This window comes from Mustela nigripes, chromosome 7 (genome assembly GCF_022355385.1).
Source record: "Mustela nigripes isolate SB6536 chromosome 7, MUSNIG.SB6536, whole genome shotgun sequence".
In the NCBI taxonomy this organism is placed as follows: Eukaryota; Metazoa; Chordata; class Mammalia; order Carnivora; family Mustelidae; genus Mustela; species Mustela nigripes.
In genome coordinates this window covers 50234527-50253131 of record NC_081563.1, presented here as the reverse complement: position 1 = coordinate 50253131, position 18605 = coordinate 50234527, and the positions used below count along the sequence as shown (strand labels likewise).

The 18605-nt window shown below is 43.8% G+C and overlaps 1 protein-coding gene across 5 annotated transcripts in view; it reads left to right on the top strand.

The window, feature by feature from the left end:
- The first annotated feature begins 3901 nt into the window (after nucleotides 1–3901).
- Nucleotides 3902–18605, top strand: part of DGUOK (deoxyguanosine kinase) — a 28460-nt gene continuing 13756 nt past the window's right edge. Inside the window, exons 1-2 of one of the 5 annotated variants that reach the window (XM_059405817.1) lie at nucleotides 3902–4127; nucleotides 14580–14692. In XM_059405817.1, coding sequence (XP_059261800.1) covers nucleotides 3944–4127; nucleotides 14580–14692 — 297 coding nt within the window. In that variant the 5' untranslated portion in view covers nucleotides 3902–3943. The other 4 variants (XM_059405820.1, XM_059405821.1, XM_059405818.1 and 1 more) reach the window with 4 other exon arrangements.

Below are 18605 nucleotides of genomic sequence, written 5' to 3'. Positions count from 1 at the left end.
GTTATTACTGGGTAAGGCCACATGGGACTTATGCATCCAGCAAAGATGATTCCTGCCCATCAAAGTATCATTGCATAAAAGGGGGGGCACATATACGACAATGATTTGAGGTGAAATAGAAGCACCCATAAAGTACGACAAGAAAACAAAGGGTAGGGGCACCTGGGTGGCTCAGTGGGTTAAAGCCTCTGCCTTTGGCTCAGGTCATGATCTCAGGATCCTGGGATCGAGCCCCACATCGGGCTCTCTGCTCAGTGGGGAACTTGCTTCCCCCTCTCTCTTTTCCATGCCTCTCTGCCCACTTGTGATCTCTCTCTGTCAAATAAATAAATTTTTAAAAAAGAACAAGGGTAATAATAATAGCATTGGTTGAGTGCTTATACTATGCAAGGCCCTAGGTTAAGAGCTTTCCATGGACTTCCTCACCATAACCCTATTAGCAGGTACTAGTACCATTCACATTTTATAGCTAGTTTATGAGTTAATGTGTTCAACCCAGCTAGTTAATAGCAGAACTAGATTCCCACTTTTGCTTGGTGTACCTTCACTATCTCTACCTACTCACGTCCCATCCTTGATACTCCTGAGGAGATCCCACTTGGCTGTGAACCTTCCCAGACACATCTATTTGGAAACAGTGGAAGTACACAGACCTCAACATCAAAACAAGCTTCTTCTGCCATCCCTGCACTTGCCCTCCGAGGAGGGCTGGAGAAGCATGTTTTACAAAACTCCCTAGTGGGGCACCTGGGTGGCTCAGTGGGTTAAGCCGCTGCCTTCGGCTCGGGTCATGATCTCAGGGTCCTGGGATCGAGTCCTGCGTCCGGCTCTCTGCTCAGCAGGGAGCCTGCTTCCTCCTCTCTCTCTCTGCCTGCTTCTCTGCCTACTTGTGATCTCTCTCTGTCAAATAAATAAATAAAATATTAAAAAACAAACAAACAAACAAAAAACCTCCCTAGTGGACTTATGTCTAAGACAGTTTTCCCAAAGCAGACCCTGAAGTGAGGATATGCAGGCAAGTGATTTAACAAAGTGCTTGCTGGGGAAAGCAGTGAGCAGAGTAGGAGACGCAGGACAAGAATGGAGAGGAAGCCCAGCAGGGAACCTCTCAGACAGAGTTCCACAGAAGATGGCTTACCTTGGTTCCCAGGCAGCTCTGGTGTAAAAGCTTGACTGGATGCAACTGGGCTTTTGCCCTGGCCTATCAGTAATTGGGGAAGGTGTACTCTGAGGGAAGGTAAAGTCCCAGGCTTTCCACAGGGACTGAGAAAAGGCTCCAGGAGGCCAAAAGGCAGTCTTGCAAAGAAGAGCTGCCGGCACTGGCTGTTGGGAGAGAAAGCATGGGGAGGAGGCCAGAGGGCAGCCACACACACACACACACACACACATGCACGCACACAGGATGGGAGGAAATGTGGAGCACTAACAAATCCCTACTGTAGAGGGATGCATCAGAGTCTCCATGTGGGGGAAGGTGAGGAGGCTGACCTGTTGTTCCTCACCCTGCCCCCACCCAGTCTTGCCCCACTTCAAGAAGTGCTGTCCTTGGCACACCTGGGTGGCTCAGTTTGTTAAGTGACTGCCTTTGGCTCAGGTCATGATCTTGGAGTCCCGGGATGGAGTCCCACATCGGGCTCCCAGCTCCACTGGGAGTCTGCTTCTCCCCCTCTCATTCTCTCTCTCTCTCTAAGTAAATAAATAAAATCTTAAAAAAAAAAAAAAAAAAGAAAGAAAGAAAGAAAGAAATGCTGCCCTTGAAGTCATCATTGGAAGTCAGGTCATATGCTGATAGTGAGGAGGACATGGGTGCATTACAGTGGTCTGAGGAGAGAGGAAGTACACCAGAGAGTCAATTTAAGATAAACAGCAGTAATGTTCCGGGAACCTAGTGTCAAGCTGAAGGCAGCCATTACTGATTATGGAAAGCACATTGGATGGTAGCTGTGTGACAGGAGGTTAGTGCTGCTTGTGGGTTGTATTTCTGAACCCTCATTGCCAGCTCTCAGGAGCCCACACCCTTAACTACTCCTTAAATGTCCCTGATGGCAGAAAAGGCAGAGAGGCTTTCCCAGTGCCAAGAGCCTTTCTCAAACTTTTTTGGATGAATATTTTCCAAGTTTACATAATAAGAAATGTAGGCAGTATTTTGACATGGAGGTGGCTGTGACAGTGGGAGCAGAGGATGGGACAGATTTTAACTGTTCCACTATCCATTGGTGCTCCATCCAGGTTATCCTAAATAAATCTATAACATATAACATATTTTTAAAATGTGTTTAATATATGAACATCATTTCAACCATCCCATATAAACATCAGTATAAGAAGAAAGTCTTGGGGCGCCTGGGTGGCTCAGTGGGTTGGGCCGCTGCCTCCGGCTTGGGTCATGATCTCAGGGTCCTGGAATCGAGTCCCGCATCGGGCTCTCTGCTCAGCAGGGAGCCTGCTTCCTCCTCTCTCTGCCTGCCTCTCTGCCTACTTGTGAACTTTCTCTGTCAAATAAATAAATAAATAAATAAATATTTAAAAAAAAAAAAAAAGAAGAAGAATAAGAAAGTCTTGTACTTTTTATGCAAGACTGGTGTCCCAGCCACGGACCCCTCCCCAACCCCTTGCGATTACCTCCCGGTTTCCTAAAACCTCCCACCTCTAAGAGTGCTGCCTGAAGGCCGGTTTAACTGTTGGACTCTTGCTTTGACTCCTCTGGTTTCAGCGGTGGGAGGTGGAAATACCCTCTGACATTTCATCAAGCGTTGGTTCTGAGGTCATTACGACAATGGGGTGTGGCAGGACAAAGCTAGTCAGAGCCTCACCTGGGGGCAACAGTTCAGAACCGTCCCAGCCTCTCCTCTGAGCACAGCTCTCCACCCACCGCAGGACTCCAGTTTTAAACAGCTGCGAGTCTCTACCCGGGTTCTGCTCAGCCTTAGAGACAAATCCCATTCGGAATCCCCACCGCCCCAAGCCAGCCCGGCTCCTCACCCCCGCCGTTGTTCACGCCCACAGAACCTAATCTATCCGTTTTATTTTTTTTTTTTTTTTTTTTTTTTTTTTTTTTTTATAGATTTTATTTATTTATTTGTCAGAGAGAGAGAGTGAGCGAGAGCGAGCACAGGCAGACAGAGTGGCAGGCAGAGTCAGAGGGAGAAGCAGGCTCCCTGCGGAGGGCAAGGAGCCCGATGTGGGACTCGATCCCAGGACCCTGGGATCATGACCTGAGCCGAAGGCAGCTGCTTAACCAACTGAGCCACCCAGGCGTCCCAATCTATCCGTTTTAAACGAGTTCCACTCAGACCCTGAGCCTCCACCCACTTCAGCCTAATGGGATTTTGGGCTACTATACAAATCGACCGGGCGAACGCTTATTTATTCATTCAAAAAGACAGACTGGGAGGTGGAATGTACCGAACTAATTTGATTAATTCGATAATGTGCCAACATTGTATTGCTCGTCATGGTGAGCGGGAAAGTTAATTTGTGTACATTGTGTACACAAATTACATTGTGTAATTTGTGTACAGATTGTGTCATTTTCCTACTCGAAATAGTCCAGTTGCTACCCATATTCGAATAAAAGGCAGACAACAGACACCTGGGAAAGCCTCGTTTGCAATTACAGTTACTTTGATTTGTCTTTAGCTATGACTTATCGTAAAGTTACACAAAATACAAAGGTGATGAGATTGGTGAGTTTATGTCTCTTTTACCACGTTACCTGTTCGGCAAACACCGAGCAGCTAAGCCGCCAGATGCAATTACTAATTCTCCAGCACCCCACCCGGCACCGGAGGTCTTTCCACCTAGCTTCGCTCCTGCACAAACTTCGCGAGAACAGAGCCGCCCCTTTGGCCCCACCCCCAGTCTGCTCTACCACTTCTTGCCCGGCGATCTCCTGACGTCATAGGCGCGCCCGAGCGCTGGAACGGCTGTACCGAGGGCGGAAATGCTCGCGGCGGAAGTGGTAGCTGCGCAAGTGGTGGGTGGAATGACTGCGGGCCGGCTCTTTCGAAGGCTGTTGCGAGCACCTTCCAGCTCCATGGTTCGGAGCGCAGTCCGTGGCGTGTGCCCCTCCAGGGGCTTGCACGCGGAATGCGGGCCTCGAAGGCTCTCCATCGAAGGAAATATTGGTAAGGGCCGGAAAGTGGCTGCTAGCCTGAGAAGCTGAGCAAGGGAGCTGGGCCCAGACCCCCCTTACCCGCAGTCTGATGCCACGGGGCCTTTCCCCTCCTAGAGAGGCCTTTGCTTCTTTGATTTTTAGGATGTCAGGCCTCAGTACTCTTTCACTGCCACGGAGTTTGTAGATAGGACAAGAATTCTACCAGCTTGTTCTGATAGAAATGGATGCGACAAGAAGCAGGGTGTAATTTCTTTGTTCGCCTAAGATAGGGTTACCAGATTTAGTGGGGGTGGGGGTGTGCTCATTTAAAATAGGATTTCAGATAACGAATACTGTTTTAGTGTATGTCCTACGCAGTACTGGGGACATACACTAGAAAAAAAAAATTACTACTTATCTACAGTTAAAATTTAACTGGTGTGCTGCATTTTCTCTGGCAGACCTACCCTAAGAGTTCCTAAAATTCGTTCAGTACCACTTACACTAATTTTACCGTGTCTCTTTTCTAGTCCCATATAATTTCTTAACGTTTTTCTTGGAAGAAAGTTACTTTTTAAACTTAAAACACGTAGAGACCCAGTATCTTAAATAAAAAATAATCATAAAACGAGATGAAAGCTAAACACTTCAGTTCACTGTTACTAAATTCTGACTTGATGCTTCTAATAGCTAAGATGCTGAGCCCTAAGAAGATTAGCAGGTGTTGAGTTTTGAAGACATTCTAGCAGCAAATTGAGAATTTCTCATTTTATTCATTCAACAAATAACCGTTTGAGTAACTTCTGTATGCTGGCACTGTTCTTGGCCCTGAGGATACAGCACCAAACGGAACAAATAAAAAATCTCTGCTCTCTCGGGACTCTAGTAGCGATAAATAATAAACAATATAAATTAAGTAAACAGTGTATTAGGTAGTAATGAATGTGATGGAGAAAACTCAAGGATGAGCAATTGAGGGAGATGGCAGTTTTAGATACGGTAGTCATGACAGGCCTTACTGAGAGGGTGACATTGGAACAAAAACCAGAAGAAAATGAGGGAATGAAACCATGTAGGTAACCAGGAGAAGAATCTCCGAGGCAGAGGAAAGACTGAGTGCAAAAGGCCATAAGGCGGACAGTGTGTTCAGGGAACAGGAGGAAAGCTATTGTGGTTGGAGCAGAGTGAGCAAGGGGGAGAATGGAAGGACGTGAGGTGAGAAGGTAGGGAATAGCTGAATTGTCTAGGCCTTTAGTCCATGGTGGATTTAAATTATGAAAAGATGACTGTGGCTGATATGTTGAAAGTCGAAGGTGTCGGAAGGTTACTGCAATGATGAGTTGCCATGAATTGGAGCAGGGTGGTAACAGTACTGCAAAGAGGCAAATTGGATTCCAGTTACATTTTAAGGCAGACTGGGTTTGATGTCAGATGTGTGGAATGTGAGATCAAGACATCATTTTGGCCTGAACAACTCAAAGAACGGGAGTTCCAAATGTTCTTAAATGGAGAAACATGGGAAGAACAGACTGGGTCGGCCGATGGTTGCAGGGGTCTATCTTTAGGCATATTAGGTTTTTATGTGCTTATTAGATATCTAAGTAGACATGTTGAAGAGACAGTTGGATGTTTAAGTCTGGAGTTCAGAGTCTCCCTGCATTGTAGGTATAAATCTAGATAGTATTTGAAGCCAGGAGACCTTGTGTGTTGATGGAAAGGACTAAGCTATGGGGCACCCAAATGTTCAAGAAGTTGGGGAAGGAACCAGGCAAAAGAGACTGAGAAGGAATGACTACTGAGCTCAGAGCAAACCCAAAAGAGAATGGTATCTTGGAAGCCAAATGAAGAAGGTGTTCAGGGGTGGGAATGTTCAACTGTGTAATGCTGTTTAAGTAACAGAGCTTTTTGGTGAACTTGAGAAGAACAGTTTTTAGGGCCTGTAAGGATGAAATGTCTGATCAGGGTAGGGTCAGGGAAAATGGGAGGTGAGGAACTGGAGATAGTGGATTAAGACAACTGGAAGTTTTCCTAGAAAGGGGAGGTATGGGGTGGTAGCTGAAATGGGGAGGGTTTGTGGGGGTTTCAGATTTCTCTTTTTGTAAAAGGAATTACGTCATGTTTGTAAGCTAGTGGAAATGGTCTAGATGGGGGGGGGAATTGGTGAAGCAGGAGATAGAATATAATTACTGGAGTGATTTTAGTAAGCAGGAAGGAGTGGAATCTATTGCTGAAGCGGAGAGAGGTTGGCTTAAGTTAGGAGCGCTCTCTCTCTCTAGTAACTGTGAATGGCAACAGAAATGAGTATGACTTGAGTAGGCGTGGTGGGAACTTGGGGAAGGTCTTTTGGCTGTTTTCTCAGCGAAATAGGAGGAAGGCTCAACTAAGCAACATGAGTGTGAAGAGAGAGAAAAGACATGAATTAGTCTAGTGAGTGAGCAAGAGAAATGTAGAGCTGCCAGTTAGCATTAAGGATCCACTTGGACTTAGTGGTCCTGAATTTAAAGTGAGAATAATCATCACATCTGTTTTTTGTGTTTCTCCAGCCAAATCAGAAACCTCAAAAAGACTGAGAAGGGAGGGTCCTGCTCCCTGCCTCATGGTGTTAAAGATGTCCGTTAGGAAGCATGCCTCTAAAGGAAGCTCTGTTCTGAGAGAACAGAGAGTACCAAAGTACTTCACACAATAAGTACTTGGACAGACCATCAGGCAAAGTTTGAGCTCCCTCTCCCAATTTTCCTGACCTTTGCTCTTAACCTTTCTAAATGGGTCTACTTCTTCCTTGCTTTCACTCAGATCAGGACTTATTGAGTATCTGCTATGAAGGTAGACTCCCATGTGGTACAGTTCCTGTCCTTTAAGGAACTCACAGCCAGGTGGAGGACTTCTCAACATAATTCCTGTACCATGTGATGAGTGCCATGATTGTTTGGGCATAGGACCTCAGAATCCCTGGGGTAGGAATTCCCAAGGGGGAGATGAGGCAGGAATGCTCCAGGTACAGGAAGTCACATTTGTCAAGGCAAAGCCTGAAGAGACATGCAGTTTTAAGAACAGGAGTGTGCCTGGAGGGCAGGATGAGTGGCCGGAAGGGTAGACTTGCCAGATGCTGAACAGCCTCTGCAGCAGGCTGTGCCAGGAGTTTGTTGTGTAGGTTGTGAGGGGCTACTGAAGACTTGAGGCTGGCGTGTGCCTAGGTCAAATTCATTTTACAAAAGAAATTAGCCAGAGGGGATGAACAGAAAGCATGCACTTTCTTTGTACATCTTGTTTGCTGCAGTACCCATAGTGCCGTGCATCCATCATGTGGCGTGAATGAGCAGGAATAGAATTTGGCTGTCGTAGTAGTTGAGAGTGTGGGAAAATGCAGGCCTGGACAGAGGGAATGGAAGGACAGAGAAGAATGGTGTTTTGAGAGGGATTTTAGAAGTGGGATTGACAGGACTAGGTGGCCACTGGGAGGTGAGGGATAGAGGCATAGAGGAAGACAGTGAGATTGTAGTTTGGACATGGCAAACTGAGGATGGAAATAAAGGAAGTGGTCTGGGGAGGTAAGACATAGAGATAGATGTTCAGAGGTAGATTAGGACATGTGCCTGAGATCGAGAGATGGGACCAAGATTTCAGATAATGGAAGTTGTGGATTGTGGGGGTGGTTGTTGGAGCCTTGGAAGTGCGTGCACTTGCCCAAGGGAAGTGTGACTAATGGCAAGTGGACTGGGGGCCCCTAAGCTGGCTGTGTCTCGTTTTACCTCCTACTGCTGTCCATCACCCCACACACCGTGATGACTGTCCTCAGGCAGAATTAGTCACTGCCTCCTCTGTGTGCTCTCATAACATTTTGTACCCACAGCAGCTGCAGCACTTGAGTTCTGTGGGGATTATTTGCACACTCAACACCTTCCCCGGGTTGGCCACTTGGGTCTTGCTCATCTTTGCATCACCAGCACCTAAGCCCCTGCCTGACCCATTGTATTCTTTCAGTGTTTGCCAGATGCCTGGCTCTTGTGCTGATACCATGTGGAAGTTAGTCACTGGTGCCCACGGAACGAATATTTTAAACTGCTTTACAATCAAGTCAGGAGTGATCTTGTTCTCTAATCACAGGTGGTGTCCCCAAACAAATCAGTACCCCTCCAGGACACCTGAAAACGGGAAGGTAAACCCCTGTCCTGACTGAAGTTAGATATGTCTAGAGGGGCTTTTCTTGTTCTCGTGCTGCCCCAAGTTCTGTTGATCTGATCCTCTGAGACCACAACACGGAAGGAAAAGGGTCAGTGAAGTAGCACCCAGTGGTGCCCAGTATGTGTTAGGAAACTGTATGCCAAGTGTGATTGAAAATCAAAAGTTTGGTGCCCAGAATCCCTTAAGATCTAAGAACTAAAACACTTAGTCCATCTTCTAAGTGTATTCATGGCTACAGTGAGTATTATTGCCTCCCCAGACCAGTTACTTTATAATTATAGACCTCAGGCGAAGAAAGGATTGCTGTATGAGATACTGGCAGTGAGTCATCTCAGACCATTCTCACTTTGATTTTCAAAGACCCAGCCGAAAAAGAAGAACTTTCTCACTGTTACAGTCTAGAGACTTGTACATAAAGCAGAGGAAAGAGCTTTTCTAATAGCATGTTCCGTATGTTCTAACGTCACTAATGTGCATCTGTTGCTTTTATTGCGTATAAACAATTGGGCAAAGAATTCGAGGGGAAAAAAGGCCTATTCTAAATGTTGTATACTGGAGTCTTGTTTGGAGTCTATATTGTTTCCGAGATTTCACCTCATTCCACCCATCTCCATTCCTGCTCTCTGGTTAGATACGCAGGATGCAGAGGGAACAAGTCAGTGTGTGTCTTCAGAAAGCAAGTGGGGAGAGTGACAGGTCGCAAGTAATTATAAAGTAATACCTTGGTAAAGTTAGAGCAGGCAGTGGTTCGCTCTGCCTCCCGGGTGAGGTGGAGCTGGAGAGAGTTCCGGAAGGCTTCCCTGAGAAGGGGACAGTGAAATGATGAATCACGCAGTGGGCAAAGTGGGGGTGGGGAGGGGGTTCCAGGTCAGTGGGGGGTCTCATGCTGAACAAGAGGGGCCTGGACTGTATGCTGTTGTTAAGCATAGTTCCCATGGGAAAGACAATAAGAGGAATCAGAGCAAAAAGGGTATTAAGTTTCTTTTTAAGTCTGTAGAGTGATTTTTGTTAAGTTTGCCCAGAATGCTTTTGGGCTCACAGCCTTTCTGATCCTGGGTACTTTGTTTTGCAGGTGGAGTATAAGCTCTTTGAAGGTAGGGTCTCCGCCTAGTTCATCACTGTAGTTACAGTACCTAGTCGGTGAGTGAGTGAGTGAGTGGATGGATACAGCATCAAACGTGGTGCCTGAAATACAGGCTTTAAATGTTTTTGGAAGACTTTTTTTGTTTAAGATAGTTGTATATTTACTGCCTTAGTTTGCTTTTTGGTACAAGGTTTCAGAATTGGATTTTTGCCCGTATTTTAAATTTTGTTCAGGAGAGGAACATGCCTAGGGGTATGTTTGAGAGGCTTTCTCAAAATACAACCGTATTACATTGAAAGTAATACATTCTTTGGGCTGTTCCATCAAATACTATCTAATTGCTAGATTTTAGCAGAATATAGCAATTGCAGGTATCATCGTTTGTAGAAGAATTTGTGGAGGGAAAACAGTCATGACTTAGCAAAGGATGGAAATTAGCAACAGAATTCTTTGATGCAGCTTGTGGAATGACAGCCCTGGTACTAATAAAAATCAACATGTTGAACTAATATACCCTAGGAAAGTACTTCCTACCCTTTTCCAAGTTGTGGCACACATAATAAAGTTCAGTAATAGCTAAGGTCTGAAAGGAAGGTTTGATTCTGAGATCTGATACCTCCCAGATCTCATGATATTAAAAAGTATATTCAGAGATAACAGTGAACCTGGGATCTAACTAAATGGTGATAATGATATCATAAGAGCCTGGTGTTTTGCACAGAAACCAGACAAAGGAAGGGCTTTGTCTTGTTTGCCCAGTGTTGTATAAAGAGGAGTGGCTTTTGGTGACATGAGTTTACCAAAGTCCATCAAGTCCAGTGAACATGAGTGTTCTGTTCCCTAGGAGGAAGCCAGTGTAGCAGGAAAGAAGCAGACACCACTCTTAGGAAGCCCCTGGGAACACTCTAAAACATATGTCTTAAAAAACAGAACAGGGTCATGGCTGAGTGGCCCAGTCAGTTAAGCATCTGCCTTCAGCTTGGGTCATGAAACCAGGATCCTGGGATCGAGCCTCACATCAGGCTCCCTGCTCAGTGGGGAGTCTGCTTCTCCCTCTCCCTTTTGCCACCCCCCCCCCCCCGCTTGTGCTCTCTCTCTGTCAAATAAATAAATAAAATCATCAAAAGCAAAACAAAAAAATGGGCGCCTCAGTGGCTCAGATAGTTAAGTGTGTGACTCTTGATTTTGGCTCAGGTCATGATTTCAGGGTTGTTAGACTGAGCCCTGTATTGGGCTCCACATTCAGTGGGGAGTCAGCTTGAGATTCTCTCTCTCCCTTTCCCTCTGCTCCTCCCTGCTTCAAATAAGTAGATAAATAAATCTTTTAAAAAACACAACAACAGTCAAAACTCAAGCAGGAAGAAAAAACCTATGCTTAGGTATTATAGCACTAAAAACTGTTAGGCCGTGTGTGATTTTAATATGAATATATAACTTTGAATTATCTTTTAAAATTATTCCATATTTGTGGCTGGTGCTTGGCACAGCTGAGTTCCTTTGGAACAGCTTAAGAAATACTGCCCTATGGCAAATGACCCAGGCTCTCTGAGCTCTTAGGACCTGCCACCATCATTTACTGTCATTCTTTGCTGAAACTGGCTTCTGATTACTAAACTGGCTTTCCAGAAGATTTTGAATGGGCAGTGGGGTGCAGGGAAGGAGTATTGCCCTGGTGTAATTGTTCCAGTAATTGGATCTGTGTATTTCCCATTACATCAAATTTGTTGGCATTCCGGGTTTTGTGTGTTTAAAAGGCGTGAGTCGGTTTCTCAGAGTCCTGACTGCCCTTAGATGAACTAATAGTGTCTGATCTCAGAGGTGAAGCTGGCACTCCCTAACCCTCAGGGCCCTTCTTTTTTGATCTGCAGTAGTTTCTTAGATTGTTTTTAACTTTTAAAAAGTGTAATTCTAACAGTCATTCAATCTCAGCAATCTCAATTGCCTTAATCTTTCCCTGTTAATTAAAATAACATTTTAGGGGCGCCTGGGTGCTCAGTGTTTAAGTGTCTGCCTTCGGCTTGGGTCATGATCCCAGGGTCCTGGGGTCAAGCCCCACGTCGGGCTCCCTGCTCGGCGGGAAGCCTGCTTCTCCCTCTCCCGCTCCCCCTGCTTGTTCCCTCTCTCACTGTCTCTCTCTCTGTGTCAAATAAATAAAATTTAAAAAAAAACCAAACCAACTTTTTGGCTGGTAGGCAGGGACCATGTTTTAGTTTTAATCGGCAACCTACAATCTAAATTTTGCCTGTTTGTGCCAAATATTTTAAAGTAGGGGCTACTCAGAGCAGGCAGGCATCTGATAATATATAAACTGAACCAATTTGTAATTCCTGTCAATCTTTTAGGTTCTTCATGACAAGCCTGTAGGCTTTTAGTCAGTACTCTGGTATGTGGTTTTAGAACCCATATATTTTTTTAAAAAACCACCTCTGTTGATTTTGATCAGATTGCTCTGGATAGCAGCCTCAAATAGAAGTATGTGTTCTTGAGGCATACTTATAATGTAGATTCCTAGGTCCCAACACCAAAGAGTCAGCCAGATCCTGTTAAGAAACCAAAATTAAGACCCAAGAAGCAATCAAAACACTTAAAGGCTATAAACATGTCCTAAGCAGTTAATAGATACTGTTTGATTCAATTGCCCAGTGTGGTGGGAATTCCATGTGTGCTAGAGACATTCTAAACTTCATGGAAGAGGTGGGGCCTTAGGCTTGGTAGGGGGAAGGGATTCAGACACAGGCCAGGAAGAGCAGGGGAAGGCATTTATGCACTGAAGTGTGGGAAGAGCAGAGGCGGGCGGATGTGCAGAGGCACACATGGGCCGGGTGGAGGTGGAACTGAGAGATGAGCATGACTGTACAGCACACAGAGATTCGTGTTGTTTGTTCTTACCCTGTGTTGTTCAGACAGGAGCTGGAGTGCTGTGTAATCAATGGCACCTTATGGATGTGTGGGCTCTTCTGAGACATCCCTTCATTCCTAATCAGTAGCCATGAGTGGCTGATAGAATTGACTTGAAGGGTGCCTTCCTTCCTCCTTTTGGTTCCATTTGGGTTCCTCCTCAGGGTAGAACTTGGTTTGAGAAGATCATCTCTCATAGAAGGGATTGATCTCCAAACATACCCTTGTCATTTTTTTGATTTTTAACAAACATCAGTATCAGAGGGAACTGAAATAGTAGTGTATTAAGTGTTTTTTTTCAGTCAGGTCATTGTGCTGGGCTCTGGTTCCACCCTGTGTGGCCTAGAGGAGCCCCCTGTTCTACCTGGAGAAAGAGAATTACAATTGCAGTGATGAGTTGTTACCCAGAAAGCCAGGTCAACTATAAAGGATGATAAGCTGACCCAGCTCAGAGGCATCAGGTTCTGGAAAAGCTTTATACAGGAAGCACATCTGAGCAAAATCTTGGAGACTGAGTAGGAGTTGACCAGGTGAGGAGAGGAGGTGCTCCAGGAAATGAGAATGCATTGGCAAAATCACATCTGTGAGAAAGAACAAGGCATGATTGGAGTTGCAAAGAGTTTGGTCGGCAGGAGCTCAGGGTGCCTGAAAGAAGCTGAGGCCAGGAAGGTACAGGCAGGGGCCAGATCTCGCTGTATCTCACAGACCATGCTAAAGGACTGGATTTTTGTGAAGGCAATAGGGAACTGTCAGAGGGTTTTAAGCAATGTTATTTTGTGTTCACTGTGGCTGCAGTATGAATGACAGATTAAAGAGGGCAAAGCCAGAGTCAGGCAAGAGATGAGAGCCCGATCCTGAGCTTGGAGGTGGGAATGGAGAGAAAAGGACAGATGGGGAAAATTTAGAAGGCAGGTGCAAAAGAATTTGGTGGCTACTGGACATTTGGCAGAGGAGGGAGAAGTTCTGACAGGGAGTGATGCTGCTGCCATCCCCTGAGGTCTGGGTATGGGAGGACGTTCACTCTGCTGGGGACGATGATGGCTTCATTCATGTAGGGAGCAGATTGACTCTGAGGTGTTTGTGGGACATCCAAGCGGAGGTGTCTGGAGAGCCCGTGGATAGTGATCTCGAGGCAGGAAGGTAATGGGCCAGACATTGGTGTGAACGGGAAGAGATAATTTGTTGTACTAGCTTGGTTTCATCTCCAAAATATTTCTCAAAGCAACCACTACTTTCCACCTCCTCTGCAATCCCTTGGTTCAGGCTGCTATTATCTTTTAATTGGTTTGCCTACTTCTGTGTCAGTCTATTCTTACACAGATGGCAGAGTGATCTTTTAAAAACGAGATGGAATCTTACCATTTCCCTGCTTAACATCCATTGCCACTGACTTCCCATTGCCCTTAGAATAGATTCAAACTTCTTACCACGCTGTGAGGTCGTGCCCGATCTGGCGTGGCCTTCCTCCCTACCCCTACACATGTCTGGAGCCACTCTTCTCCCTCATTTGACCGTGCCTCTTCTAGGCCCAGGCTCTTCTTCAGTCTCATCCTACACCAGGTTCTTTCTCTTTCCCCTGCCTTTGTTTATGGGGTTCCCTCTGCCTAGATGACCCTTCCCCCACACCTGTCCTGCTTACCTCCTCACCTTTCAGATCTTACCTCAGACAGCATTTTCTTCAGAGGAACCTTCTCTGGTCTCCTGAGCTGTGTTAGAGCCATTCTGCGTTTTTCTTTCCTGTCACTTATGTTTGTTATTAGTTACTCCGTGAACATATCTCCCATACAAGCTCTGTGAGGGCAGAACCCTACGATGGTTTGTTTGCCATCATACTCCCAGTGCCAGACAGTCCTGAGCCCGGAGTAAGCACCACTCCAGGAAATACTGGTTAGGTTTGTTGAATGAATGAGGGTCCTAATCTCAATTTTTCTTTGCTGAAGAACTTGCAGTTTTTACGCTGTCACAGAATAGGTATGATTCAAGCCTTACAATTTAAGTAGCCGATTTCCTCTATTGTGGGTAGTCCTATTACATTTCCAACTGTCATTACGTACCTTGCCTCTGGGAGGTTAGGGCATTACCACTGCAAGTCAGATCTTAAGGGTCTTTTTCCTCCCCTTTCCCCCCTGTATTCATTATGGGACCCATCACCGTGGCCTGCCCCATCCTGAGTAGGACACAGATATAGGACTGAGGGTTGAAACTGGGAAAACTGGTACTTGTTGCCTTCAGCTGGGCCACCGTGCCTGAGTTTCATCGTAGCCGCCTCCTGCAGCCCTGATGTGGCAAGGGTCCCGACACATGCTGTTTGCATTGCAGCCGTGGGAAAGTCCACCTTTGTGAAGTTACTCACGAAAACTTACCCCGAGTGGCACATAGCTCCAGAGCCTGTAGCGACATGGCAGAGTGTCCAGGCTGCTGGCACCCGAAAAGTAAGTTTTCAGTTGTGGTGGGTAGTTGGCTGGCACGAGTGAATAAACTCATTGTAATAATCTCATTTGCTCAAAGTAGGTGAAACAGCCCAGTTTGAGTCTCTTTTTTTTAAATCATTTCATTCCAGAAAGCAGACCACATGTGCCAGAGAGGATATGACTTGTTTTGAATATGTTTAGTTTTGATTTTTGTGGTTTTTACATGTCTACATAAGTGACTGCCTCTGTTCTTTGTGGTTTCCCAAAGTATGTCCAGCCGTCCTGGCTTTGTCATTCCTACCCTTGAGTGTATTACTGAAGCTGACCTTCGGGATTAAGAGCTAATTATAGTGATTTTTTAACTTATTTATGAAGTGTTAGAAAATTGGAAGGGCCATCTTGTCACAGTCTGAGTCAGTGCAGAAATACTAGCTAACACTTATAAAGCATGAACTATGCCACATGCTGTGCCAAGCGGTGCACATTTCACTTCTGCCTCATGGCACAGGACCTAGTGTTGGGCCTGCTGCTTTGGGAGGGGCCATGGCATTGGTTTCAACACCAGCCATATCCACGTGAGTAGGGAAGGACCAGTCTGGACGTGAACCTTAGGGGTAGCTGCGGGAGTTATTTCCCTACGCTCCTCCCGCAGCCTCCAAGAACATTTCACTGAGTAGCTCATTCTGGTTTTTAACAAAACTCTAATTGTTAAGAGAGTTCTTGTACGAGCCACTTTGCATCCCTGTGACGCTGAGTCATTGGTTCAAGTTCTGCTTCCTGAGTTTCTAACTTCTCTACATGACAACCCTTCATAGAGTTGAAGGTAATTCATGATTTGTTTGCTCTTTTTCCTCGTGTCTTCTTTCAGACCAAACACCATTTTCCCCCAGACTGGTCCTCATTCTGAAGTCACTTTGTCTAGGCGATAAGCTCCAGTTGGTTAGTTTTGCACTTAGACTAAGAGTAGTGTTCTGAATGGTAGAGAATATCACAGAACTTGTTCTCAGTGGCATTTTTCTGTTATTCCAGCTCAACATTTTGTTACCTCTTTTGGGAGGCAAATCATGCTTGTTGTGGACCTATGTTTTTTTAAATTGTCTCCGTGTGTGTATGTATGTGTTTGTGAAGTTAATTTTCCATTTAGAAAATAAATTACATATCTTTCTCTAAGGATGCCACAGGTCACCTGTTATGGGGATTTGAAAATAAGTCCACAGATTGTTTGTTGAACTTTCCTTTAAGAGGTAGACCCTAATTCTGTCCTTGAGTGTGGGCTGGATGTAGCGCCTTGCTTCTGATGAAGAAAATGTAGCAGGAATAACAGTGGGACTTGTTAGAGTAGGCCAAAAGAGACATTGTATCTTCTACCTCTTTCTGTCTTGATCACTTTTTGCTCTGGGGATGCCAGCTGCCATGTCATGAAGCATCCTTATCTGTGAAGAGGCCCGTGAAGCAAGAGATCGAGTCCTCCTGCCAACAGCAATGTGAGTGAGTCTTCTTGGAAGTGGATCTTTTGGCCCCAGTCAAGTCTTCAGATGATTGGCCTCAGCCAACATCCCGACTGCAACTTCGTGAAAAACCCTGAGGCAGAACCAGCCAGCTAAGCTGTGTCCCGATTCCTCACCCATAGAAACTGAGATAATGAACCCAAGCCACCAAACTTGGGTACAATTTGTTATGCAACAGTAGATACCTAATATTCACGTAGTTCCGGTATTCAGAGGTAAAGAGTTTAATGTTTTTGTTCTTTTAGATTTCTTTCTACTTAGGAGAAAATATATATATTTACCTACACCTATATGAATGTCTAAAACATATATACATTTACTTTTTTTAAACAAAAATTGTAATTGTTACCTGCATGGCGTTTGATATACAAGATCTAACATCCATAGTAATTTTAATGATTGCAGTGTATTGCATAATATGATCCTTTAATTAATGTAATCGATATATTTAATTTAATTAATATATGTTATATATAGCAATTTCTTCCTGTTAGAAGCAATGTTACAATGATGAATATCCTTGTAGCTACATCTTTTTTCTTGTTAAGAGCTAAATTTTGTGTCCTTTTATATTTTAAGAAAATCTGTGGTTGGAATTTTAGTGTCCAAAAATTACACATCTTGTTGATTGTTGACACCTGCTATAGTTTACATAGTTTTCCTTCAGAAAAGTTGTACCACTTTCCCCATACTTTTGGCAACACTGGGTATTGCTCTTTTTCATTGTGCTAACATGAGGGGCAAGAAAGCCGTTATTTTGTTTTACATTTCTTTGATTACCAATGGATTCAACACCTTTTTTATACTTATCAGCCATTTATTAGTATTCTTTAGTGAATTGCCTATTCAGACCTCTTGCTTCCCCCCCCCCACGATCTTCAAAATTTTTAATGGCTTTATAAAAACTCATTGTTTGTTAAGTATCTTAACTCTTTGTCACATATTGCTGATCCTTTCCCCAGTTTGTCACTTTTCTTTTCTCTCTCTATATGAGGTATTTTGCAGTATAATACATTTAAGTTTTTATGTAGTCAAATATGTCTTTTTCTTCATAATCACTGCCTTTGATGTCTTAGAAAGACTCACAATCCAAAATTATAAAAACATGCGCCTGCATTTCTTTCTCATGCTTTTATGGCTTTATTTTGCTCTTTATGTGACTTTAAAAGTTACAGGAGGCTGATTTTCCCCAAGTCATTATTTTCATTTTGTAGTAGTAGTTTTGTTTTATTTTATTCCTGAGTGGTTATTTAATTCTTATTATGGTGACTGGGATCTGTTTTCCCATCATCTTTTTCAAACTGGTTATTATTGTTTTAAAGGAAAGCAGTTAATTGTTTAGGAAAGCAGTTAATTGTTGTGTTTGTCTTGTAATATTATTATTATTATTATTATTATTGCTTTATTTGCTTGAGGTTTCAGAAAATAATAGTTTTCCCTGAATACTTATCATTTGTAAGAGTTTTCCAATAGCTATACTTCACTTCTATTTTCTTGTTTTCTTTTATTGGATAGAAGTTCCAGAGCAATACTAACTTGAATAGCACTTATGGTAGTCAGCCTTAACTTGTTCTGTCTTTAATGAAACTACCTCTCATGTATCAATATTAAGTTTTGTGATTGTTAGTCGTTTCAGTAGATCATGTGGAGGAAGTACTCTTATAATTATTAGGACAGGAACTGTTTTCCTTGGGATTAGATAATGAATTTTCATCAAAAGCTTTTTAGTATCTAGTAAGGTAACCACAGGGTTTTTCTTTTTTTAAATCTCTTAGTATTAGTAGATTTGATAATGGTGCCATCTGTACATGCTAGAATGAACGAACCCTTTTGATCATGGTACATTAGCCCATTAATTTGCTAATAGATTGTTTGAAATTTTGCATGTATATTTATATATTTAATTGGTATTGCTATTTTTGACAGGTTTTACCATTGGGTTTATAAAATTGGGAAGTTTTATACTGTTTTAGTGTAGGAATTATTTATTCTTTGAAGGAGGGATAGAATTTTTTTTTTTTTAAAGATTTTATTTATTTATTTGAGAGAGGGAGAGAGAGCACGAGAAGGGAGAAGCAGACTCCCTAAGGAGCTGGGAGCCTGATGTGGGACTTGATCCCAGAACTCCAGGATCGTGACCTGAGCTGAAGGCAGTGGCTTAACCAACTGAGCCACCCAGGCATCCCAGAAATTTTTTTTTTAAATAGTATGGATTCACTGCTCTTTGGGTAGAATAGTTAGTGGACAGCTGTTTCTTCCTCAGCTATTCAGGGTTTGCAGGTTTTGTTTTGTTTTTTATCCTCTTGAATCAATTTTGATAACCCTTGTTTTCTTAGAAAATTTCCCTTCTATTGAGATTTTCAAATTTAATAGTATAAAAGTAGTACCTATATTTTTTTATGCTTCAATCCAGAATGACTGTGTTT